This window comes from Fukomys damarensis, unplaced genomic scaffold (genome assembly GCF_012274545.1).
Source record: "Fukomys damarensis isolate Sample0158 unplaced genomic scaffold, DMR_v1.0_HiC HiC_scaffold_5, whole genome shotgun sequence".
Lineage (NCBI taxonomy): Eukaryota > Metazoa > Chordata > Mammalia > Rodentia > Bathyergidae > Fukomys > Fukomys damarensis.
In genome coordinates, this window is record NW_022900917.1 from 4,674,634 (window position 1) to 4,700,210 (window position 25,577).

Below are 25,577 nucleotides of genomic sequence, written 5' to 3' on the forward strand. Positions count from 1 at the left end.
AGAATATTCACACCAGGGAAACTATTCGGTATTTACACATGTGGGACTTATTTATTTCACTTAGGAGTATATCTTCAATATATATCCATTTTCCTATGAATGCATCTATTTTCTCATTCTTTATGGCTGAGTAATATTCTATTTTATTAAAAAAACCATATCTTCTTTATCCAGTTTCCAATGGATGGGCAACTGGGCTGTTTCCAAGATTTAGCTATTACAAACTGTGCCGCTATAAATATGGGTGTGCATACTTCTCTGTGATATGATTCTTTTAGTTCTCTTGGAAAGATACCCAACAGAGGGATGGCTGGGTCAAATGGAACCTCCAGTCCAAGCTCTTTGAGGTATCTCCATATTGATTTCCATAGTGGTTGCACTAGTCTGCACTCCCACCAACAATGGAGGAGGGTTCCTTTCTCCCCACAACCCCGCCAACATTTGTTATTGTGTGATTTCTTGATAGCAGCCATTCTTTGTGGGGTGAGGTGGAATCTCAGTGTTGTTTTCATCTGCATCTCTCGAATGACCAGTGATGTGGAACATTTTTTCATATATTTTCTTGCTGCTTTCACTTCTTTGTATGAGAAATGTCTGTTCATTTCGGATGCCCATTTTTGGATCGGGTCTTTATATTTGGGGGGACTGATTGTTTTGAGTTCTTTATATATCCTTGATAATAGTCCTTTGTCTGAGGAACAGCTGGTAAAAATTTTTTCCCACATTGTAGATTGTCTCTTAGTTCTGCTGATGGTTTCTTTTGAAGTACAGAAGCTTTTTAGTAAGATGAAATCCCAGTTGTTGATTCTATCTGCTAGTTCCCATGCTACTGAGGATTTGTTCATAAAGTCTTTTCCTATACCAATGTCTTCCAGAGTTCTGCCTAACTTACCTTCCAGCAAGTTTAATGTTTCTGTTTTAATATTTAGATCTTTAATCCATTTGGATTTTAATTTAGTGCATGGCGAAAGATAAGGGTCTAATTTTAATCTGTGGCAGGTTGACATCCAGTTTTTCCAACACCGTTTATTAAAGAGGCTATCTTTCCTCCACTGAGGATGGTCAGCTCCTTTGTCAAAACAGCATGGTACTGGCAAAGAAATAGGCCTGAGGATCAGTGGAACAGACTGGAAGACACAAAAACAAACCCAGATGTACTCAGCTACCTCATCTTTGACAGATCAATATTCTTAAGCTTTGTTTTGAGTTACATGGAAACAGGTCGAACTTTCTAGGTCTAGCTCTTCAGATTCCTTAGGTGATACCAAGTAGTGCTCACCATGCACTACTTACGCCCTGCCCTGAGGTCAGAGTTTTCTGGGGAGATGGCACCCCGTGAACACAAGGGTCAGGTACCCTCCCCCACGGTCTGCCCCACCCCAACCCCCCTTACACGGGTGGGTGCTGCCGCGCTCCATCCCCTTTGCCCTGTGCTCTTAACACTGGCCACTTGATTTCTGCAGACGCTCAGCTCTGCCCCCCAAGTCACCGAGTCCCCCAGGCCCCATGGGCTCCCCTCTTTTCCCACAGATAGAAACTCTCTCAGGATGTTGAGCTGGGTCACTGTGCTGCTTGCAATTCCTCGAGGACCACTGACCTTGCTGCTGGTTTGCAAGGTTTTGAAAACTGTTGTTTTACACAGTTTGTGTTGTTTGGACTCTTGTTGCTTCCGGTGGAAAGCTAGATTCAAACCCTGCTCCTTCATCTCCGCTCTCATCTTATGTAGTCATCCAGTTACCTGTCCCTGTGCTACCTGGCCTGTGAGCTCCCTGAAGATGGGCACTGTGCAGTCCTTCACTGACGCTGAAGGGTGCAGTGTTGCCCCTCGTGCTTACCATAAAGCCAACAAGGATTCACTGATGGAAGCAAATATTAGACTCCAAAGCATACACCAGTGCATATGACAATATCCTTGTCTCGAGGAAACTGATGCTATGAGGAAGCCAGATCTGCTATCACGGGTTATCTGATTTGTACAGAGGGGGCCGGAGAACACAGCCAGTGGGAGAGCGAGCCCAGTAAGACCATCCCAGCCCAGAGACTTTCATCAAAGGCTCGATAGGTGTATAGCAACAAAAGGAGCAAAGCCTTTGGGAAGGCCTGGCTCACAGAGGCGCCCAGTGGTGTTCTGTGCACAATTCCCACCTTTGATGTGCCCTGAGCATTGCTCAAAGAGGGCAAAGCACCTCAGCGGTTTCTAAAAGGGCCCTCTCGGGTCTCCCAGAGTCTTCGAAGACTGGGATTTCTTGGAAAGAGCTGTGGGGGAGACATCACCAACAGCAGCCTCCACAGAGGTTGTCGGCAGGGCTCTGCTGCGTTATTTCCATGGACCTCCGGTCAGGATTCTGCTACGAGATGCCTCTGGCAGGAGAGAGCTCTTCCCACACTGAGGCCACTTTGAACTTCTGTGGCTCTTCAGTGACAGAAGGGCACCGTGGATTCTTTTAAACAATAACCCACGGGGAGGGAGGATGAGTCAGCATCCAAATCTTCGTGTAATTATCTCCAAGGACCGTAGCATCACAAAGGGAAAGACGCACGAAGTGGTCCTGTGCATTCGAACCCTAATTGTGGCAGCAAACAGCGGGGTTGTTTTTTCCTAGTAAACCCTTATGTGAAACTTACTGTAAGAATGGGACTTCTTTGATCAAAAAGGGGTGGGACCCCCATTCTCTCCCCTGAATGATGACGTACAACACTAAAATTATAAAATTACTGATTTCGTTTATTCTTCTGGCTCTGAATGAGAAAGCATTTATACCATTGCAGATGCACAGACGATGACCATGTTGTAAAAATTGTCGAAAAAAAAAAAGGATTTTCATGGTGTCTTCCTCTCTTTTTCTTGGTATACAGATCCTCCTAAGCACGGTGCTGTTTTTTATCTGTAGAATCTAAAAACAGCCCAGTGCTGCTATGCTGCTTGCTCTTGGTCTGCCTTCAGTCTGGAAGGTCTGGAAGACCCTAAATTTTCTAAATTTTCTGGTGAAAAGAGTCGATCTGGTTTCCATCAGAAGAAATGTGCACCATTAACTCTTGGACTTGTGCCTGGCCTCCGTGAATCCCACAGCCTTTGTCAGCTCTGAAGTGGGTCCTTCCTCTTCCAGGTTTCCAACAGGCTGCTCCTTCGGGGGTAAAAGAAATGTGTGTGCCACAAGGGAGGTGGCAGGGCCCTGCCCGCTGGGAGCTGCCCCAGCCTGCTGGGCTCCTGGGTGTCCCAACCCTGCGTTTACCCAGAGACAAGAATAGGACTCTTCATGTTTAATTAAAAACAGGATGTCCCTGCTCTGACATCGCTAAAAATAAAGCCCGGAAGTAGCCTGGCCTCTTCCTGGTTTAATTCCATTAAATTTGGGGTGAAAACTGGAGCTAATAGAACACAAGACTGGCTCCAGATCGTGCCTGGGGTGGTGTCACTCCGCTCTGGGTCGTAGGGTCCCAGATCTCAGACCTGTGTGGCTATCGGAGCCCACGGAGGGACTGCCCCCAGCGCAGTCCTGCGAGGCCACTGTCCACTCCCCGGCTGGGACACCACGGGCACGCAGCCCCGCGGTGCCCTGCTCTGTGTGTGGCCCCCGCACCACAGCGTGTTTCTGTGATCAGTGCTCTCCCTGGTGAACTGATGGACAGAGGAGGAAGAGTCTACTCCGAGTGCCCAGCGGGAGCTGCCGGATGGGCAGTGGCTTGTCTGCTTGCTTGGTGCTGGAAGTTGTCCTCACTTCTCTGTACCAGCTCTGCTGCCTTAGCTGAGCAAAGTCGTGGACTCTGCTGCTCAGGACTGTGCTTCCCATCACACGCACGGGGCTGGGTCTCCTGCTCACCACGCAGCCTCCAGCGTGGCAGGGTGACCGGCCTCAGGCAGCCAGTCCCGACCTCAGGGGACGACAGCTCCAAAGCGCCCAGCCCAGCAGGTCTCGCTCCCACCCAGGGTCCCCGAGGGTGTGGTGGCCGCTCATGGCCATCGGGAAGTCGTTCCTGGAGTGACCCCCACCTAAGCAGAGGGTGCTGGGAAACGGGGTGCTCTGAGTCTGCAGCCTGGGGTCTGCTGCGTCCTTTCTTAGAGTGTGGGGGAGACAGGAAAGAAGTGAGAGCTCATCCGTCTGGAGAGTGCTGTGCCCCCACCTCCAGCCCTGAGTGGACAGGAAGCAACTGTGGACTCAATTAGGAATGACCGTTGTCTAATGCTCCGAGCACTTCCGCCTGAAAGGGAGGAGCAGAGGTAGATTCGGGGTGGGTCGCCAGTCCGAAAGTCACACTGAGCACCGTGTCCGTCCTTGGGTTGCTTCTGGGAGAAGCAGGTTCCTCACCTGTGTGGGGCCCCGGCCGTCCCGTGCTGTCAGAGCGCACTCCTCACGCTGTCCCCTCTGCTGGGGCCCCTCACGTCACCTCGGGCACCTGCCCGCCTGGGCACACCCCGCAGTGATCTCACACTCACTGTGAGCGCCGTGGGAGCCAAGACAGGGCGCCCGAAAGCCCGCCTGAGGCAGCAGCTCATAAACATCTGACCAACGGGTGGATGGCGGAAGGAATTGAAAGGGGTCAGCGAAGAACAAGGGCTTCCTAACCTGGAGCCCGCGGATGAGCCCCTGAAATTGCCTGCATGGCTGAGGGTGCTTCCGCAGAACATTTGGGGTGAGGACGTCATGTGAGTGTGTTTACTACACATATTAAGAGAGAGAGGAGGAAAAATAAAATGGATGGAAACAGAATAAATATAGAAGACAAAGGGGGAACTTTTTTGTTTTGTTTTTTGAGATAGTACTAGGTAGTCCAGGCTGACTGTAAACTCACTAAGTAGCCCAGGCTGGCCTGGAACTCACAGCAACTCTCCTGCCTCAGCCTCCCATGTGCTGGGATTACAGGTGTGCGTCACAACACCCAGCTTAAAGGGGGAACTTTGTAAAAAGGTAGAGTAGAAGACAAGTGAGAGAAGAAAATGACCACGTGGGAAGGTGACTAGGGTGGGAGACGGGTATTGCTGGACACAGCAATAGGACAGAAGACCACAGCAGGCTTCCTGGAGAGGCTGATTCCCTAGCTGCCCTAGCACTCAGGTAGGCACTGAAGGAGGGCAGGGAAGAACGAGAGCACTCCGGCAGGGAAGGGTGTGGACAGAGATGCTGGTCCAGGAGAACAAGGTGTGTGTTAGACAGGTTGGGAGACTTGGCGACAGCAGTCTTTGTGAGCAGCTGGCTCGGGGGACACAGTGGGTCCTTTGGAGCAGCCAGGGTCAGGGCCTTCCACAGGCGGGACCGTGCTGGGGAAGTAGACAGGCCTCGCCTGCACTCTGCCATCTGGACCCTGCGTCTGTGGTTCTGAGACTCCTGGACTCCAAATCACCATACACAGACGGTGTCTGCAGGGTGTGTGTGTACATGTATGCCTTGGAACCCAGGTTCAGGTTTGCCAGACTGAGTTAAAGAAAAGCCCTGTGATTAGCAAAGAAATCCCAGGTGAGGTTCTAGCCCTCAAGACTTTAGCTGGGCCTCCCTAACCCACCTCTATTCTGTATCCTGCCCCAGCTCCTCCCAGGACTGAGGGTGCCCCTGCATGGCCCACGGCACCGCAGCCCTCTGCTGTCGATGGTGTAGACTGGACAGCAGGGCCAAGGAGGAAGACAGCTGTGCCTGCATTTCTCCAGTGAGGCCATTGCCCATGCAGGGCCATGCCCTTAGACCTGACCTTCCTGCTGGGTTCCTACAGGGAGGCTCTTGTGCCACTCACAGGGCCAGGGTTTGTCTAAGACAGACCCAGGAGCTGGCTTGAGGGTCTCCAGGGCTGAGTGAACCCGGGGTCAGTATGCTGGGTGACTCTCACTTTCATTCTTGTCTTCTTGGCTGAGACTGGATTATTTCCTGTCCAGAACATTGCAGAGACTTCCGGCAGGGTGAAGGTTTTAACTGCCAGAATCGCTTTGGCCTCTCCCCTGAAGGCTGTCTTCTCCCATCACCTTCCTCTTCTGCACTCTCCACTGCCTTGCTGGGCTCAGAATTCCAGAAGGTTCTAGAATTTTCTCCCCACTTCCTGACAAAACATACTTTTTCTGAAGCCAATCTGATTAGCAAAGTCATGATCTGGGGCACACATGGTGACTTAACATTACTCTTCCCAAATACCAACTTCCTTCTTAGATTATTTTCGTCAGTCTGGGTTTGCAGTAACGATTCCGTCTGTAGTAGGGCTGGCCCAGGTACAGAACACATCTGTATCCTTGTTACTTTCCCTTCCCCTGCTCTGCCTTTCTCCTCCCTCCGTCTCTTGGTCCCCTTCCCATTTATGAAAGACCCATCTTCCTGGCCTCTGAGGTCTTCCTGAGCCCCCGGGAGGCCCCAGGTGGCAGGGACAGTTTGCACACTGCTCACAGAAGCGCTTCAGAATGGCCTCCCTGGCTCATCCCATAGATGTGACCACCTCGTTCGGGCTGAGATTGTGAAATCGTCTTAATCCCAAACTCCAAGGGCGGGTTCTTTCCCCCAGGACTGGGAAGGACTGGGGCCCACTGCCTGGCTCTGGGGGATAGATAGGGACGCACTAGCGTCCACCTGGGGCCTGTCAGGTGCCTGTCGTCCTCTGAGGCCACATGGACACCCTGCAGACCCCGAGGGCTGACCTCTACCTCCTTGCTCTGGTGGCAGGCGCTGGACTACAGGCCCTGCTCTGTCCCTGCCCTGCTCTGGGGCCCTGTGTCTCAGCAGTGTCCCAGATTCCCGCCCATATTAGCCGCATGGACACAGCGGTGCGGCCCTTCCCACTGCTGTCACTGCGAGCTCTGCGTCCCGCACTAAATCACTAAATCCAGCCCCCTTCAGCTTGGGGCACTTGGAGGCTGACGGCAGGACTGGGTGCCACCTGTGTGCCCATCTTACGGCCCTGCCCTTTGGTCCTCAGGCCATCTACAAGATGGTTTCCTCTGTAATGAAAATGCCTGAAGATGAGTCCACCCCGGAGAAGAGGACGGAGAAGATCTTCCGCCAGATGGACACCAACAGAGACGGTAGGATGGGGTGCTGGCGGACCTGCTGGGGCTCGCTCCTCAAGGGCAAAGTCGGGGGTCCCGTACAGGCCCCTGGATGCTGAGAAGGAGATGGGTGGGAGCTGCAGGTCTCCACCCATGGCTGAGACCCACATGGGGCTAGTGGGGGGGGCTGGAATGCACCTCAGGGCAGGCAAGTCCCGGTGGTCAGGCAGCCGTGCAGCTACAGGAGGCCATGTTATGGAACGTGGGTGACAGTTGGGACATGCTTGTACGAAGGAATTGAGTGCCGCTTTCTGACACTTGGGCCTAGCGAGGCACCCTCATTGAATCAGATGAATCTGGCAGTGCTGTCCAAATGCAGGGCGTGAGTTTAACACAGAAGCTCCTCTGCCTCACCTGGAGCCCTGCAGCTCTCTCTGGTACCGGCTCACCACTCCGCCCGGGGGCTTGGCAGCTCCTGTCCGCACTGTGGCCCTCACATCTCTGTGGTCCACAGCTGAGCCGGCCTCTGTGCCACGTCTGGCTCTGGTTGCTGGAATCCGGGTTTGCATCCAGTGTGTTTGTGCCATGGGGTGCAGGCCTCCTCTTACCTCCTCTTTCCCTCCTGTGCCTGGATTCACGGTAGATAGCTCCACTGTTTGCAGAGATTAAACAGACACAGGAGGGTTTCACCAGCTACTGGACTTGATTGTGAGCTGCAGTGCTGTCGGTGTGCAGGGAGCATGGTGGCCCTGGGCTCAGACGGGTGGGACAGTGCCGTACTCAGAGTGGGGTCGGCGTCCCAGCAGGGCAGCTCTCACCTGTGTCCTGGGCTTCCCTAGGACAGACTGGTGTTTAAACAAAAAAACAAAGACGGCCTGGTGTGCTGTCAGAAGAGAGGAGGAGGGGAAAGGCTGTGAGTGTGCGCTGTCAGAGGTCCTTTAGCTCGGTGCTCGGTTTCCAACCCCAGGGTGGAGGCCACCTGTCCCCCCCAAACCTGAGGGATAGCAGGACTCAGGCAGAGTCCCCCAGATTGGACACTGCCTGCATCTCATCCATGGCCTCTGACTTGGAAAGTTCAGCTGGGAGCCGGCCCTGAAGCCAAGTCCACACAGCATGGCTGGATGTCCCGGGGAACAGTGATCCCGCTGCTGTGGTCCCCAGGCCTGTCTGTGTGCAAGTGAAGGCTCCTGTTTTCTGTCCCTCTCCGCGGGTCATCACCATGTGAAGGAGAGCACGGGCAGGGCCACAGCTACCAACAAACGGCCCTGTGGGTCTCTGGAACGCTGCTCACCTGGGCTCTACCGAGGCGGCAGGCAGCGGATTGGCTGAGGCCACCACGGGAAGTGGTGAGGTGGTGATGCTGGGCAGCTGCAACCACCTGCACTCACTTCCCCGTCCTCTTCCTCCTAGGAAAACTCTCCCTGGAGGAGTTCATCCGAGGGGCCAAGAGCGACCCGTCCATCGTGCGCCTCCTGCAGTGCGACCCTAGCAGCGCCGGCCAGTTCTGAGCTTCACCCACGAGTCCCGAGCTGCTTGTGTCCTTTCCACTCTTGTTTAATGAGTTGTTTTTTGCCAAACAATACTGATGGTGGCACTGTCCTGTGCAGTCGGACGCACCTTCTTCTGTGACACCTTCGCCCGCAGCTTTGTTGTGGTGGTGGATGCTTCGTGGGAACGCAGAGCCCCGTGTGCTTGCGGAGAGCATGAACAAACATGGTGTTGTTGCTTCATGACTTTCTAACCGTTACTATTATTTGTTCTTTGGAGCCTAATGTCTCTGTTCTAAAACCTAAGACTTGGCAGGGGAGGAGACCCCATCCAGCCCGGTGATTCCACTGCAAGCTTTTGGGGGCTTCGTTCGCAAGCCCAAACCCAGCTGGGTTTGCTGTCGCACACACCCTGGGGCCACGGATGGCACCAGAGGACAGGTCAGCCTCCGGGAGGGCTGTGCCAGGGCACTGGGCACCGTGTAAACCCATTTCACGGCCCAGTAGGCTGTAGTGTCTAAGCTGTGAACATTTCAAGGTCAGCCAGGGGTGGACTAAGAGGGCACAGCTGGTGTTTTTCACACGTTTACACTCATTGAGTTAATATGACTTTCTTCAGAAATCAAACACAGAGGGTAACACATTCTGAACCCAGACCTGTGTTGTTGCCTGTTGTGAGAAAGAAAGAAAGAAAGAAAGAAAGAAAGAAAGAAAGAAAGAAAGAAAAAGACAGACAAAAAGAAAGAGAGAGAAAGAGAGAAAGAAAGAGAAAGAAAAAAGGAAAGAAAGAAAACAAGAGGGAGAAAGAGAGAGAAAGACTGCTGTATATAAAATCCTGGGTGTTGCAGACCAAATTGAGTGTTTTGCCTTGTAAATGCATGTTTAGCAAGCATGAATACAATCTAATTACAGAAGACTGTTTTTAGTAGCTTATTGTGAAGTAAGCCAACCACAGTGAATGTCTATGTCTGGTTTTAAAGTCATATCTGTCTTTGCACAAGCATACCAATCAGCAAGTATATTTTATATATTCCTTAGAAGTTCCCAGTGACCATGACTAGGGCCCAGCTTTGATTCTGCATGGTTTCCCAGAGTCACAGTGGCTGGAGAACAGAACAGGACAGGTTTAAGGGGGTAGGGTCAGCTGGAGGATCAGGAAGGTGACATTACGAGGGGTCTGAGGCTGTGATTCTGGCTCACGGGTGGCAAGAGCGGAGGGAGGCCAGGTGCTTTTCTGAGCAGAGAGCATTGGCAGACTTGGAACAAACAGCCAGGTCCTAGGGACTTTCCAACAGTCCCACCACACTTCTGGCCCAGGGCAGGCAGTTACTGAATTCCCTGTAAGAAGGCAGGGTAAGTGTGTCTGGGTGCCTGTGGTCCGCCGTGGGGAACCCAGCAGAACATCCATCCCTGGGTTCTCTGGTGCAGATTTCTGTTTCTAGCAATGGCAAGACAAACCTGAGTTGCTGCTCCGGCTGGTCCCAGCCAGGCCGTAGTCTCACAAGCCACTGGCCAGGGAAGTCTGACACCAAGGATGGAGGTGGGGACCCGCCTCGGAGGAGGCCAGAGGTCTTCAGGGGCGTTTCCTGTAGGATGGGAGCCACAGGGAGAGCCGCATAACCACCAGGAAAGCAATGTTGTGCCCATTCCAGCCTGTGTTTCCAGTGTGGCTGAGGTCAGAAGTCCGAATGTGTGTGGTGGGCCAAAGTGAGCCAGCTGTGCCAGCCGTCGTAATGCTCCTGTGAGTGTGATTCCTTGTGTCGCACGCACGCCGGGCGAGTGTGAGGTCTGTTTCTGAGAAGTGGGGCACAGCCTGGGCAGAGGAGGGAGGGCCTGGTGTGCTGTCAGGAGTGCTCGGGGCGTTTCACCCCTGTCTGTTCTGGGTCGAGTGTCTGAGCTCCTCTTTGTGGTTCTCCGTGGCAGTGGATCAGTTCTGCGGACGCTCGCCCGGGACCTGCCCTGGGTCCTGAAACCTTGTTGAGTGGCCGGGTGAGCAGCAAAGGTCTCTGGAGATGGAGCAGATGTGTGGCCGAAGACACAGAGCTAGGGCCAAACTGTGCAGCCCTCACCTGGTGGCTGCGTGTTTTCCAGGCCTGTTTTCCTCCCCTCCTCCTCGGCCCATCTAACCCGATACACTCCAGTTTGGCCCCGGAACTGGACAGCCCGCAGAGGCTGGATGGGGCTGGCCTCTGCCTCTGCTGTGTCCAACAGCCTCTGGGAATGGAGTTTGGTGTCCCCGGTTAAACCCCCTGTGTGGCTCCCGAGCCGGACAGTGCTGCAGAATGCTCAACTGCTCACCCGCTAGGCCAGGGAAGGCACCGCCCACCCCACGACGCAGCCCAGGCACTGTCTACAGTGATCCAAGCACATCTGTGAATCCTGTCTCATTGAGTGGCCCTGTACCAGTTGACCTCGTGTAGCTCTTGCCTGGCATTAAAGCATGTGGACTATTTAATATGAATGTCTGGAATGTGAGCTTTCCTGACAACACTGCTGGCCCAGTGGGGCTGTGCTGGAGGAGGTTCTGGGTTTGGGTTCCTGCCCCTCCTGGGGACCCCGGGAACTGGAGTTGTGACTGAGGACCTGAGGGAGGGTGCTGAGCTCGGAGTCCTGTCCCGAGAGCAACCTTGTGTGCTCACAGCTACCCCTTTCTTCCCACTCCATTCCTCGCCCAAACTGGGGTGCAGAGAGCAGCACAAAGGAGGCAGTGGGACCTCTCACACCCAAGCATCCACAAAGCTCAGCGCACGGCAGAGACCACGACCAGGGCCATTTGGATCAAGCTGTTCTGTCACTGTCCTTGGCCCTTTCCCCACCGCCAGAGGCCAATGCTGTGGGAGTGGGGGCCACTGAGGTGCTACTTAGGGTCACTAGAGCGAGCCAGTGGGGCCCAGGAGGGCGCTAAGTCTTCCTACTGCACACAGCTGCCCCGATGGACTGCATGGTCCTGGTGTCCTGTAGTTCTGTGCACCGTGGAGCTGGCAGGAAGGTGTCTGGAGCGGGCCCTGTACACCTAGGATTGTCGGCACATTTCTGAATCCAAGGCCCCTCCCGTTTACCTGAACCAACATCCGGGCTGGCTAAGTCCCACCCCGCCCAGGTGACCCACAGCAGAGGAGGAGCTCTGTTCTCTTGGCCCAGGCAGGAGAGCAGGAACATCCTCCCTGGCGCCCTCTCCCAGCACTGGTCCAGCAAATGGTGAAGAACAGGTGAGAACACAAACCACTCACGCACCAGCACCACCTTCTCGTGCAGCTGGCCAGGCAGTGGCTCTGGAAGATGTGTCTTCCTGACAGCCGTGGAGTCACTGGTCTGCGCTGGTGCGTGGTGCTGGCGGCCACCCAGTGATGATTCTGGAGGTGTGAGCGGCTGGGCAGAGGGAGGAGTTAGTCTCAAGGTTGACCTGGGGGGGCAGTGCTTGCCTCAGTTCAACAAGACTTCTGTGCAGGTTTGAAAATCACTGCAAAGCAGCTCTGCCCACAGCAGAGCAGAAAGCAAGTTCCTCCCGCGGGGTGCACGCGTGGCCCAGGGAAGCCCCTGGGTGTCCGTGGTGGGTGCCCTTCCTTTTTGGGTGCTTTGACCACAGTTCCCGCCTTTCATCCCACTCCCGCCCGAGTCTCTGTATGAACCCAGGTCACCTCATGGAGGAACACAGAGCATGGGGCAGAAGGAGCTCTGGAGACAAAACACCAAGGTAACCAGTCAGGAAACCGCGAATGTCCCTCTCCAGGGAGCTGGCAGCACCCAGGGTGAGCATGGTTCACCTGACAGGAGGACTGGTTGTCACAGGCGGAGAGTGAGAGAGATGGAGGCCACCTGGGTGCCCAGAGTGGCCACACAGCAGGGCCAGAGAAAAGCTGCCCCTCAGGTGGGAACACAGCTCCCAGTACAGAGCCTGGTGGCCCATCCCTGCTCCCTGGTCTCTCCGGCCCTCAGTAGCACCCTCTTCCCCCAGACGTGGGGATTAGAGAAACCTCTGGCCAGGGGTTGGGGTAAATCTCGGAGGCCAATTTCAGCCGAGTTGAAAGCTGTGGCCGTTCACAGACAGAAGGGGAGTCGCTACTTGCCTGGGGGACACAATGGTCACCAAGGAAACCACAGACAGACGGGATGGTGCTCGAGTGTCACAGTGCAGTTGGATTGGGATCATTTGTTTCTCATCCCTAGACAGAGAGACAGCAGCGAGGGACGCGGCCTCCTGCCCCAAAGCCTGCAGGGCCACACTGGTGCCTGGCAGTGTCATCCAGCTGCCCCTCATTAACCCTGGGGGCAGGGAGGTGGATCAGTGCAGCCAGAGAAGGAAGATGCCCAGATGAGAGACCCAGTGCTCCCAGGTCGCCAGAGGTGCCCCCTGCAGGCAGAGTCCCAAACCTCAACAGGAAGCACCAGACACTGCTGTTTGAGTCTTATGTTACGAATATTTATTTTCTTCTTAAAAATGTACAAAAAATAAAATAACTGTATTTATAGTTTATAGATTTCCCCTCTCCCATTTACAAAACTATTAAGTTACATTTGCTTTTTTTTTAAATGTGAGAGTAAACTGTACATAGATCAGTCTCTCGTGCTTGTCTCTAAGAAAGGACCATTCTGAGAATTTGGCACAAACCCTCTATTTCTGTTGCTTTTTCATAATTTTAAATAAGGAGGAAAACAGATGCTTGACTCATCTCGCACTCCCCGAGTTTCCGTGCTGGGAGGTGCCTTAGTCTGTTAGGGACCAACTCCAGGATGTTACCTCACTGCCTTTTCTGTTGGTTCCAATTTCCAAACACCAGGAAAGCCTAAGCAATTTGGGGATGTAGAAGAAAACACTTGCTTCATGTATCCCCCACCTTTTATGGGCTGCCCCCCACAAAGCTTATGTATTCATTGGGGAGTGATTAAAGGACAAGAAAAGGAGGAGGTAAGTTTTTCTATCTTTCCGGAGTGTTTTTCTTGGGACGTTTTGATCACAGCTCTACTAACTTACACAGGGAAGGAGTCACCAAAGCTAAGCGCAGGCACGAGAGTGCAGAGGGACAGAAGGACGGGAGGGCGACACTCTCCTCCGGGTGGGTGGCACCGGCCTCGTCACCTCTGATCTGGCAGCAGTCACCACAGCAATGGCTCAGACTCGGGACAAAGGCGAGAGCGTCTCCCATTTGTCCTTTGCCTTAGACGGGGCCGGCACAGTTTTTCAAAGGGACTGGGTCTCTCCAGGTCGGTGGCTTGTGTCCAGCTGCCACAAATGCGGCCCTTTCCCTGCTCTGGAGTCCCCAGCCCAGCTGAGGGGCCGATTCCTGACCCTGGAAGCGTGAAGTACACGCGCTCATGACTTTCCACCCCTGGACGTGTCCATCTCAGAACTGGCCCCAGCTGCCCGTCCAGGTGTGGCAGCCAGAGTGGGGGAGGAGGGGAAGGCGGGGGCACCGCTGGGACGTGCGGCACCATGGGAGGGTGACGAGCTCGGGGGACCCTGGAGAAGGGCTCCTCAGCCTGCTCAGGCACAGCAGCACCTGCCCTCTATCCCACTCAGTTGCTCCACAGGTCCAAGTCCCTGTTCCAGGCTCCCGGGCTGGGCCTGCGGTGGAGAGGGCGGAGTCCGGGCAGCAGGCTTCCCGGGAGAGCCAAGTGCTTTCCCAACAGCTTAGGCATTGCCGCGGGGTGCGTCTGGAGGCCACGAATGGAGATCTTCAGCCCACAGGGTGGGCAGGAACCACTACAGTGCAGTTTCCAGTGCTCCCCTCTTCTGGGCAGGCCGCCACCCGGCTCCCAACACTGGTGCCCAGGCAGCTGCCCTTCTCTGTCCCCTGGCACAGGAAGAGGCCGGGCTTGGTGCATGGCTCCACCTGCAGCTGGGCTTTCAAGGGTCCCTAGGGATGGAGGGTGCACTGCAAGCTGCCGGGCGTGACACAGTGTCCACAGTGCCAGGACAGCACAGCGCCCCAGACCGAAGCTGGGGAGGAGCTGGTACGCGAGAGAACCACCCAGAAGCCCCGAGGCAGAGTCTGCCTTGGCTCTGTCACAGCCGGGCCCACTGTGAGATCTGAGCAGGTGAGGAAGAGCCCGAGTGCCCGGGGAGGGGGAGGGGTAGGGGGAGGGGTAGGGGTAGGGGCCCGCCCAACCCCGCACAGTTGGAACGTATTCTGGTGACGGTATACACACTACCTACAGGCGCGGGCCACGCCTCACACTCCTCCCCACTGGCAGGGAGCAGCACTCCCTGGACAAGGCCTCGCAGCCAGCCGAAGGTGAAGGGTCCACCTATGACCACTGCCCTGAGCACAGCCTCTCAGGCACCAGGAGCCACACAGAGGAGAGAAAGGGGACGAGGCCCTGGCTCCGGGAAGGCGCGGCCATGCTGTGTCCCTTGAGGGGCTCTGGCCTGGCCCCTTGGAACCAGCGGTGCCTCATGGAGTCCCGACAGCGGCAATAAATAAGGAGCCGAGAGGACCCAGGGTGGGCTGCAGCCCAGGGGGCAGCGGGTGGGTCCTGGCTGCGCCCAGTCCCATCCACAGAGCCGGGCGTGTAACAGCAGTTGTGAGAGGATGGGGGGGAGCGGGTTCCGTTCCAGTTCCGGTCTGGCCCAGCTCTTCCAGGAGCGCAGGCCTCAGATCTCCATGAGCGTGACCTTGAAGCCTTCCACCATGCTCTCCATGTTTAGGACGAAGGTGTCCTCGTTGGAGTAGTGCTCGATGATGTTGTCGTCCATGTTCACCAGGATGCTGCCGTGGGGAACACAGGTGTGTGAGCATAGTGGGCAGGCCTGGGCTGGAGGCTGGGACAGGAGGGTTAGGGGAGGAAAGCCAAGCCTCCCCTCTCAGAGCCACCCTCGTCACTTCCAGGATCACCCAGCCCAATCCTCTTGCTTCGCAGATTGGTAAACTGAGGCTCAGAGCAGTTAGTGGATCCTAACATCACAGCACACACAGTTAGGACCCCTGAGCGTTTCCGCTAAGCTACGAGACCTGAGCTCAACAGGGAGAGGCATATAAACAAGGGATCCACCACCTCCAGGTAACGCACAGTGAAGGCAGAGTCTCTGACACCATTCAGGGGACCCAGGAGCCTCCAGGGGTTCCATCACCACCACTATGCACATGACAAAGCTGAGCCTGGGGTGGCTCAACTGGTCTGGAACTAGCTCCTTCCCACAGCGGACCTGCTCCTTGGCCAACTCCCCTGATGGATTTAGTTTTAAGAAAACAAGAGACTTCCAGAGTTTGTCTGTACTTAGAAGTCCTGGGGTCGATCTCATTCTTGGAGGTTTGACAGATATTAGTTTGAGAATCAATCATGGATTCTATCCAGTTATTTTGCCTTTGGGAGCCTCAGTTTATAATTTTTGCCAAAAATTGGGACAGCACAGCTTTCAGGGCTGTTACTGGGTCAGCAGACCAGGCATGGGGCTAACACAGCTCCCGAAAACGCGTTGTCAGCAGCAGCAGCCACATCCAGGAGACACTCGGCAGGGTCTCTGGGTTGGCCTGGGGAGAACTTCACGGCACACTAAGCTCAATTCAATTCCCTATTCACTCAGAAAGCCCGGGAATCCCAGATCATCAAAATCCTTCAGGAAGGAGGTACAGGGAAATTTAGAGACCCCATATTCTGCTCTGAGCTGAGGCTATGGAACGCTTCCCTAGGACTGAACCCTGTGGCCAGGACTCTCAGACAGCGGCACGTGGAGGCCAAGGTGTGGGCTCTGAGGCCACAGCCCAGGACCCGAGTACGCGTCCAGACGCTTAAGCAGCTCTGGCTTCGCTTCCTCACTGGAAAAGAGGTGCCAATAGATGCTCCCACCCAGAACAAGGAGGGCAGATAGAGGACCACACGAAGAACATTAAGCGGGGGGCGCAGAGCCTACTGAGTCCCCACTGCAGATGTGCTGCTGTTCTGGACAAATGACTGCCTCAGACAAGTCCCGAGGGCCTCGGCCACGCCGGTCCAGATGATACCCTGCAACCAACCCCAAGGGCACAACTCCGCTCCTAGCAGAGGGGCCTCTGCCTGCTCCCCAAAGTCTTCAGCCCGTTCCAGACCTCTCTTGGTCACTGCGAATCCTGTCATTGGAACATGGATATCAGCTCCATGGGGACAACGTGCTCTGGGCCTCTCTCATGAAAGGCTCTTCAGCACCGAGCTTGCGAGCCACTCTGCAGTCCTCCGAGGGGCCACAGGCTGTTTAGAAAACAGAAGTGGCACGAGATGGGCACTATTTAAGAAAAAACGCCAAGTAGGCCCATGTGATTGGGAAGTGAGTTCAAGTTCAGTTTCTTTCTTACCCCTTTTTGCTTTTCTTGTAAAGCTTTGTGATCTTCTCCACCGGCAGCCCGTACTTCTCAGATATCTGCAACGGCAAGCGCAGGGGCTGTGAGCCGAGTCCCCGCACACTGCGGTCTTCCGATGGACTCCATCCCGAGCCTGTGTGCAGTTCCAGGACAGACCTCCGACCACTCCACCCCAGACCCAGGATGAGATCCATGGTGAAAATGGCACTGCACATCAGCCATGAAGGGATGAACTCCAATCATGACGCTGGATTAAACAGGTAGCCATACAGAAACAATCTTCAATCAGTTAATACGGACTTCTCCTCCACTCCTTTCATCAAAGTAAATTTAAGGTGGATCAAAGATTTATATGTGAAAGACAAAACTATAAAAGTACAAGAAGAAACCATAATTCTTTGCAGTGCTGTCATTTTAAAGAAAGACCTTTCTAAGCAAGACATAAAACCTGGTGTAAAAGGTTAATAAAACATAGAATTAAAAATACCAGCGCAGCCAACACCACCATAAAAAGCTGAAAACAACACACCAGGAAACGTTTTTATAACACAAAGGCCAGATATAAAACTAACTTCCTTAAGTTAGAAAGAACTACAGTACATCAAGAAAAAAAAAATCTAACAACTCAATGGAAAAAGAAAGCAAGAAAAAGAAGCAATTCACAAAAGAAAAAAATACAGTCAGACAATAAGCATAAGATGCAATGCATCATTCATAATTTAACATTTTCAAATTAAAGCAACAGTAGTATAGTTTTTCATCAGACTGACAGAAATGAAAAATTAATAATCCAGGGTAGGAGAAATGGAAACTCATATTCTGTGGCCAAGAGAGTAACAAGTTCTATCATTTTTGAAAAGAATTTGGTAGAAACTATCCAAATATAAAGTGCACATGTCCTTTGACCTAGACATTCCATATCTAGTAATCTGGTTTTGCAAAGATTTGAGACATCACTGTTCATAATGCACAGAACATTGGTTAAACACATTCTGATATTCCACAATAGAAAACCATGCAGTCATGAAGAAGATGGGAAGTCTATATGAATTCCCATTTTCAAAAATATCCCTAATAGACTAAAGAAAGAAGATAAGTTTCAAATCAGTAGTTATATACACCATATATATTTGTGTGTGTGTATAATTTGTGTATATATGTATTTAAAAAGTGGCTGAAATACACAATATTTAAATATTTTTAAAACTATCATGTATTGTGAGTAAAGACGCACTGTACGCCTCACTCTGAACACACGTGTCCCATCATTTCGCCACTCTGACGCAGTTCTGGGCGTCTTCCTCGAGTGCTTTTACAAGACATGACAAAAAGGCATGGTGAGCGCCACGGCGGGGCGCCATCCCACAGAAAGGCGAGCTCGGAAAGGCACCACGCTGGGTCCTCGTCTGCCTCATTCCTGGACTTGGCTCTTCCCCAGAGTCAAAATGACCGTGGAAGGTCAACATTTTGAACCAAGTCAGGACATCAAGGCAGCCACAGCAGCACAACTAAAGACACAAAGGAGAACGTCCAGAACTGCTTCAGAAAGTGTCCAGAAAGAACGATGGCGCCAGTGTGTGTGCCATGAGGGAAGGATTTTGAGGAGGATTAATGGCACTGTCTTTTACTGTAATAAATGTTTTCATTTAAGCACTCACTGTACATAGTATATACAACATATTTACAGGACCCATGCACGACTACTGAAGACTGGACAGACAAAAAGGCTGTTTGTTCTGCCCTGTACAATTCTGCCGTTTATTCCGGTTTTACAAGGTCCGTGTCTCTCTCATGAAGTAGTAGTCGCTGAGACACACTCAGATTCTGGGAAGGGCTGCCCCGGATGTCTGCCACACCTCTATTCCTCTGGGGCCAGTGGGACCCACAGGCAGCTGAGGCAGGACAGGTTTGGGACTGGATCACTGAAAGTCTGGCAGAGGCTAGACAGAGAGGCTGGAGAGTTCTAGAACAAAGCTGGAACCACTTTGGATCCTGGGAAGCTCTAATTCTACAGAGAATCACTGATTCCTGTCCCCCAGGAAAAAGTCCCACCTTGGGATAAAGCAGAGGAGCTGGGCCGAGGGTGGGAGCCAGAGGAGGCTGCATGAGCAGCCAGACAGCCTGCCATATGCCACGGAGCTGGCTGATGAGGTCCCTGGCCACCGGCGAGCCCAAAGGCACCCAGTGTAAGAGGTGATGTGAGGGAAGGAAACGGGCAAAGGCACCCATTTGAATACAACACAAAAGAAGCATTTAAGAATACAAAACAACACTCACAAAGAACACTCAGGAAGTGCACAGGTGCAAAACTCTGGTCTAAAACTATGACTATTGAGCTAAAGACATTTTAAAGTTCAGTAGAGGAACTGAAGGATTGATGCCCAAATTAGCAAACCGTAGGGTCAGGAGAAGTCAAAAGATCTTAAAGTGTGAAAACAGAAATACACAAAAACCATGAGGGAAAGAAGAGACCTAAAGAACAGAGGAGGTTTACACAGGATACAAAAATCATCCCAGCCAGAAAAGGAGCAGATGAAGAAGAGGAGATGTCTAACAGAAAACAGAAGACAGACCCATGTTTCTGGATGGGGTGAGCATTCCGAATCCAGGAGACGTAACAAGAAAAGGCTCATACATCGGGTGGCCCAAAAGTAAGGAAAACACTCCTGGAACCTCCAGACAGAAAGCACAAATTGCTGAGGGGGGAAAAGGGATAAATAAACCTGGCTTTGGCCTTCTCAACGGCACCTAGAGAAAAGGACTTCACCGCACAAGTCCCTACAGCCAGCTGCCCCTCCCTTCTCACGATGAAGGGACGGCCTGTGAGAGGTGGGGGTCAGACAGCGTCTAGGCAGGCGGCCTACTGGAGGGAGAGACTCACAACAGGACCCCTCCTGAGCACAGCTGCACGGGGACAGACTGTAACCTGGGCAAACGGGCAGAAGCCAAGAACCAGGGAGGCAACAGAAGCTTTAGTGTGGGAGTGCTTACCTGGTCTGGGAGTGTGAAATACCACCGCTCAACAGGATTCCTGCAGCAGAAGGATTTAAGGCAAAGAAGAATCTCATTGTTTCCCCGGAAAAAAAAATTTTAAACTATTTCATCAAAGTCTAGAAGTTGGGAGGTCATGGGAGCCTTCAATGGAGTAGGTGTTTTGTTTGGCTCATCCTAGTAAGAAAGGGTTTTTCTTTTCTTCTCTTCCTTCCTTTTCTTCCTTCCTTCCTCCCTTCCTTCCTTCCTTAAACGAACTCAAATCCCTGGCCCTCTAGTAAGGAAAGGGATGAAAGTCTCACATTTCAGAGGGGCTAGGGAGCTGGAGGCTGCACGGAGAAAAATAGCTGGAATTTTATTTCAAATAAAAGAAGAGGAAGGGACAGGAACCATTTAGGAAAAGTAAGGACGACTTTTAAATTTAAAAAGGTGAAAACAAGCAATTTAATCTGACTGCAAAACTAGAAAGTAAAAGGAAATCACAGAGCAAAATAATAAAACAAGGGAAGAGATAAGAGTGAAGCACATCAGCCATTCCACCAAATGCAAAAAACTTCATTCTTCCTGGACAAAGCAGGGTGTGTAGTGGGTAAAAAAGAAAAAGAAAAAAAAAATGTAAATCAATGAGAGGAAGAGAAAGAAAGAGAACTGTGTTGGAAGAAAACCACTTCACATGGCGGTGAGCTGAACAGAGGCGTGGATGCCTGACAGAGGACCGACCCAGCAAGCGTGAACAGAACCAAGGCAGGTGTGAGGAGACTGCTGGGCCGGGTGTGAGGTGGGGCCCTGTGGGCAGGGTGGGCGCGGTGTGTGACGGAGAGCCCAGCGCCGGAGGGGGAAGGAAGAGCTGGCGCAGCACCCGAGCCAAATGCCCTGCCGATGACGAGAAGCCCTGACCAGCACACCTGTGACAGAAGACCTCAGAGTGCCTCCCTCAGAGCTGGACAAAGCGAGGAGACAGTACGTAGGAGCGGCGGGACCACCTACTCACTGTTTCGTGTAGCGCACTGAACACTAAGATGTCACAGACACTACGCCTCCCGCAGAGGCTCTCGCGTGCCCTTAGCCACACTGGATCACAGCTCAGCGCAAGGAGAAACCCAGTTCCAAGCTACCCGAGATGTCTAACCGCTCGGAAGTGCCGCGGAACGACCCTGGACGTAGCGCACACCATTTCGCTGAGAAATTTACGTTCCAGGGTAACTGCCCGGGAAGACAAGTCACACCTGTCGGGACAGACAAATGCTGGGAGTTTCCCTGAGCACCCTCAGGCTCGGTGCACCTCTGTAGGGTCGACTCTGCTTTCGTCCCCCGACCCCCGCCAAGCTCCCTCTGGAAGAGTTTCCACTCCCTTCTCCTCCTCCCATGCCAGCCCTGCACGATCACGGGGACCACCCTCGCACCCACAGATCGAAAGGGGCCCACTGAGGTGAGCTGATTCTGCACCCAGAGGGCTCTGAGAAAAGCCTCGCTGAGGGGATGAAGAAAGGAGGAGCCAGGTGTGGATGCTCAGGAGGGGATCCCTGCCTCCTGTTTCTGGGGTTCTGCAGTCAGTGGGGGACAGAGCTGGTGTGAGAGGAGAGGAGGAATCTGCTTCTGCGGTATTTCTGGAGCTACTTCCTCTCTACGGTTGGTCTGAGCCACAACTTCTCAGCCCAGGGGCTACAGATGCCCGAGGAACTCACTGACCTCAAACTGGCATTTCACATTTCCTTCGGCTGTGAACACACAGAAATTCTGTCTTTGTTACCAATGGAAATCACAGGTATTTTCACACCACAGAGTTCTGTAGATACTGCAAAATACTGCTTACACTCACCCATCATGTTTTGAAACTACTAGTTACTGGCCCGTCCCGTCCATGACATGCTGTGGATCATCCTGACAACTGCGCACCATGACCCAGGGGCAGACTGCGGCTGCCGTGTGGCACAAGCTGCTGCCTCTCCAGGGCTCGCAGGGCTTCCTCTGCCACGGCCGGGTGAGCTCACCTCCAGGGCCCTCTCTCCGTGGAACGGTGCCGCCTCCCAGCTGTCAGATGGGGCCAGCAGGGTGCTTAGAGTTTCTCCCTTGTATTTTCCAAGTTGTTTGAATGGAGCACACGCTTACATAACTGTTAAATCCTGATATCTGTGAAGACCCCAGCCTTCCTTGGTACCCAGGAGGAGGCAGGTCTGACGCCTCTAGTCGTGGTGACTCCTTTCTGTGATCTGTGGCCGAGACTCGTCTGAACAGAGTGCAAGGGCAGGAACTTTGGATTTGCGATGGCAGAAGGTGGAGGTCCCAGGTTCTGCAGTGTTGGTGGGGATCCAGCAGAGCGAGGCACAGCCCTGAGGTGCACAAGACAGCCAGCAGCTCTTGCTTGCAGACACTCCTGCGTGGCCACATCGACGTGTGCCCAGGCACAGACTCGTGCAGATGAGGGAGGGCTGCCGTTCTCCCACGTGCAGGAGCCTCACCAGGAGTGTGCTAGCTCTTTCCCAGTCACCCACTCACCGGCCCATGCACGCGTCTAGAGGATTTCTAGGTGCTATTTCCATGTTTCTAACTCACGTAACCTTCACACCACGCCTGTATTCCATTTTTATCTTCACAGTGTCATTCCTTATTCTTACTTCGGTTTCAGAAACAATGACCCTGTGCAGAGACAGACTGAGTAACATGCCCCAGGGTGTTGCACTCCTACAAGGCAGGACCAGCACTGGAGCTTGGTTCCTGGACCTGTCGGGTCACCCACTGTGCCTGCCTGAGTGCTTCCTGCCGCCTCCTCTTCTCTCTGTGGTCCCTCTCGAGTGACAGGAGAGCTTCTTCTCCTGGGTGCACTGTCAGACATGGGCGTCTCCCGGACTGGACTGCAGTTACTCGGGTACCTGGGTTGGCTCCGCCATGTCGCTGGGAGGCCTCTCTGTGTCTCGGCCTGTTTCCCCATGTGATGATGAGGTTTGCCTGCCGTGCTCGCTGATGTACTGCAACGGTTACACAAAGCAGTGCGTGTGACAGCCACCACCAGGGCGCAGCCTGGGGCCCATGTCCAGGAGATGCTGGACTCGGTCAGCAAACATTTGAGCTCAAGACTCTGGTGATGCACAGCTGACAGGAGACAAAGCCCCTGACCCTAGAGCTTTAACTCTAGAGGCGAAGAGACCAGAGACCACCTAACGGGCTAGGGGCAGAGTGACGAAGACGGGAAGGGCCTGGAGGAAGCGTGCGCCCCACACGAGGACACAGATGTGAAGGCCCTGGGACGTGGGTGGTTTTGCTGGGCTCGGGGCTAGTGAGGAAGAGCAGTGTGGGGTTGACCATGTGCAAGATCACTGGTCAAGTCCCTCAGAAATGGGCCTCACAGGGCACCAAGTCCCCTGACCTTAATTAAGCTTAAAACTTGTAACAATCAAGAAGCCCGAGCCGGGCATGGTGGCGCACACCTGTAATCCCAGCACTCGGGAGGCTGAGGCAAGAGGATTGCTGTGAGTTCGAGACCACCCTGGGCTAATAATGAGTTTCAGGTCAGTCTCAACTACATAGTGAGACCCTGTCTCAAAAAAAAAAAAAAAAAAAAAAAGCCCGAGTGACTCATTGGTGTTAACGTGATGCCAAACGCACAGATACAGAGAAAAGTAGCGATCTTCAGAGCTCTATCTTCACCCTGCGGCTAAGCCCCACTTCCACAGAGCCTGGGGCCACCATGGCGTCCCTGTGCTGCTCACCCCAACCCGAATCTCCTAAGGGCACCAAAGCGCTTGCTGTCCGGGGCTCAGGAAGCAAGGGGACAGCTTTCCTTTCCACGCCTGAACAGGAGAGGAAGTCGGACACGCCCTAGGAACCCGGCTCTGCCATAGTTCAATCCTGGGTCCCTGGCAGCATGGCAAGTGGCGGATCAAGCTGCTGCGTGGGGAGTGCAGTTAGTTTAGTTTCATGGTGCAGTAAGATCGCATCCTCAGAAAAGCTGTGAACCTAGCCAGGTGCCCCGGACTGAGAGGGAAAAGGTACCAGCACGGAGGCAGGACTGCAGCCTAACAAACCAGGCTGCTGGGACTCAAGTTACCCACGCCTGGCCCATCACAGGCAGCTTGTGAGAGTCGTCTCCGGGCCCCACCCTGCCCTTCCCCAGGCAGCAGAGCCAGCACCCCCAGGCTGAGGACCAGAAGCCGCCCTGAGCTCTGGAGACGCTGAGTCCCACTGGCCTAGGTCAGTCCCGTCAGACCAGGGTGTGGCACTGTTGAAAGTGGCCCGGGGAGCTCTGAAGATTCCATGGGGTTTTTGAACATTTCAGTCTATCTTCTGAGAGTTTTAGGATCATTTTTAAAAATCGTTCATGTGAAGAGGTACAGATCACAGTGTTTGTCACATTCATTTCCGTTTTTCTTGTTCATTTATGTCGGGCCGACTCAGAGACAACCACCTCCGCAGCAATGAGAAGCCTGGCGAACCGAGGCTCCCTGGGTGTCCTGGGGAGAGCCGTCCCTCTGTCCGCCCGGCTCAGGGACCTGCTAGCAGCACCGGCACAGAGGCGGCTCAGGATGCACTCTGAAAATAGTCCCAGGCCTTACTTTTTAAAGTTCTAACAACACACACACATACATATACATACACACATTATCGCATGGAGTGAATGCATCACTGCGACCACTTTAAAGTGTACAACGCAGGAGCATTTTAGAACACTCACCATGGTCTCTCTAACCCTGAAGCACAGCACTCCCACAGGAAGCCCTTTCGCGGCCCCTCCACTCCTACTCCCAGGCCTCCACGGCCCCCACTGATTCCGGTCAGTGAATGTGCCATTCTGGACATTGCTCGGGAACGGAATCACACATATTTGGCTTTTGCTGTGTAGCTCAGCAGGTCTACTGAGCAGAGAGCACAAGGAATTGGGAACACGCCAGGTCCCAGCACTCGGGGAGGCTGAGGCAGAAGGACTGCAAATTCAAGCCCAACCTGGGTAACTTAATAACTTAGCGAGACCTTGTCTCAAAATTTTTTTAAAAATATATTATTCCAGTGCTGGTGATATAGCTTAATGTGGAGGCCCTGAGTTTAATCTCCAATACCATGAAAAAAATGTTTTAAGGATTGGAAATGGGTGTTTATGCAAAATTTATCCACGACTGCCCACACACAGCAGCATTATTCACAACAGCCAAACAGTGGAAAAAATCCAACATCCATCAGCCGGTGAAGTGACAAACAAAACGCGTATCCTATCCCTACAACAGAATGTTACTCAGCCCGGGGAAGAATAAAGCTCTGGTTTATACTGCAACATAGATAAATGTAAAAAAAAAGTATGCTAAAGAAATAAGCCACAGAAGACTGCAATGCACCATTGCACCCAGAGATGCACCCTGATGCACTAAACGCCGAAAGCGGAGTCCTGCGCATCGCAGATTTCCCAGGCCACCCAGGGTCGAAGACCGTGTGTGTGGGGTGCTCCCACAGAGGTGTGCAGGAGAGGTCGACAGAGCTCCGGCTCCAGGCAGCCTGTTCACGTGGATAAACGTGAATAAAATATGAAATGGCTTCTTGAGCCCACACTGGTAAAACAGGCCAGACCTGGGCCGGGAGGGGAAGAATACCAGATCACCCTGCAGACCCCAACGTCTCCTTCCTCCCGGGGCCACCACGGGGCTGCGGGCCTAAAGGGAAGTGAGCAGGGCAGAGAGGGTCAGCTCACCGCGTCCATGAGGCCCTTCACCGTGGGCGACTTCAGCATCAGCGCGTCGAACACGTCATCGGTCTCCTTCCTCACGTACAGCAGCACTGGAAGACAGGGAGAGCCGTGGGTCTTGGCGGCTGGGGACGGCGAGGCAGGGCACGGCGCGGCCCTTGTGCGCTCAGCTCACTGCACCTCGACACCCCCGCCCCACG

General features: G+C 53.3%; 2 protein-coding genes across 4 annotated transcripts in view; one reads left to right on the forward strand and one right to left on the reverse strand.

Annotated features, from left to right (window-relative positions):
• Window positions 1-9,173, forward strand: part of Ncald (neurocalcin delta) — a 222,190-nt gene extending 213,017 nt beyond the window's left edge. For all 3 annotated transcript variants that reach the window (XM_010619498.3, XM_010619497.3, XM_010619499.3), the window contains 2 exons: window positions 6,889-6,994; window positions 8,369-9,173. In XM_010619498.3, coding sequence (XP_010617800.1) covers window positions 6,889-6,994; window positions 8,369-8,466 — 204 coding nt within the window. In that variant the 3' untranslated portion in view covers window positions 8,467-9,173. The remainder of the gene's footprint in view (window positions 1-6,888; window positions 6,995-8,368) is intronic.
• Window positions 9,174-12,923: 3,750 nt separating this feature from the next.
• Grhl2 (grainyhead like transcription factor 2) overlaps window positions 12,924-25,577 on the reverse strand; it is a 121,688-nt gene continuing 109,034 nt past the window's right edge. The window contains exons 15-17 of the mRNA XM_033759727.1: window positions 25,384-25,469; window positions 16,713-16,777; window positions 12,924-15,152 (exon numbers count right to left, since the gene is read on the reverse strand). Coding sequence (XP_033615618.1) covers window positions 15,038-15,152; window positions 16,713-16,777; window positions 25,384-25,469 — 266 coding nt within the window. The 3' untranslated portion in view covers window positions 12,924-15,037. The remainder of the gene's footprint in view (window positions 15,153-16,712; window positions 16,778-25,383; window positions 25,470-25,577) is intronic.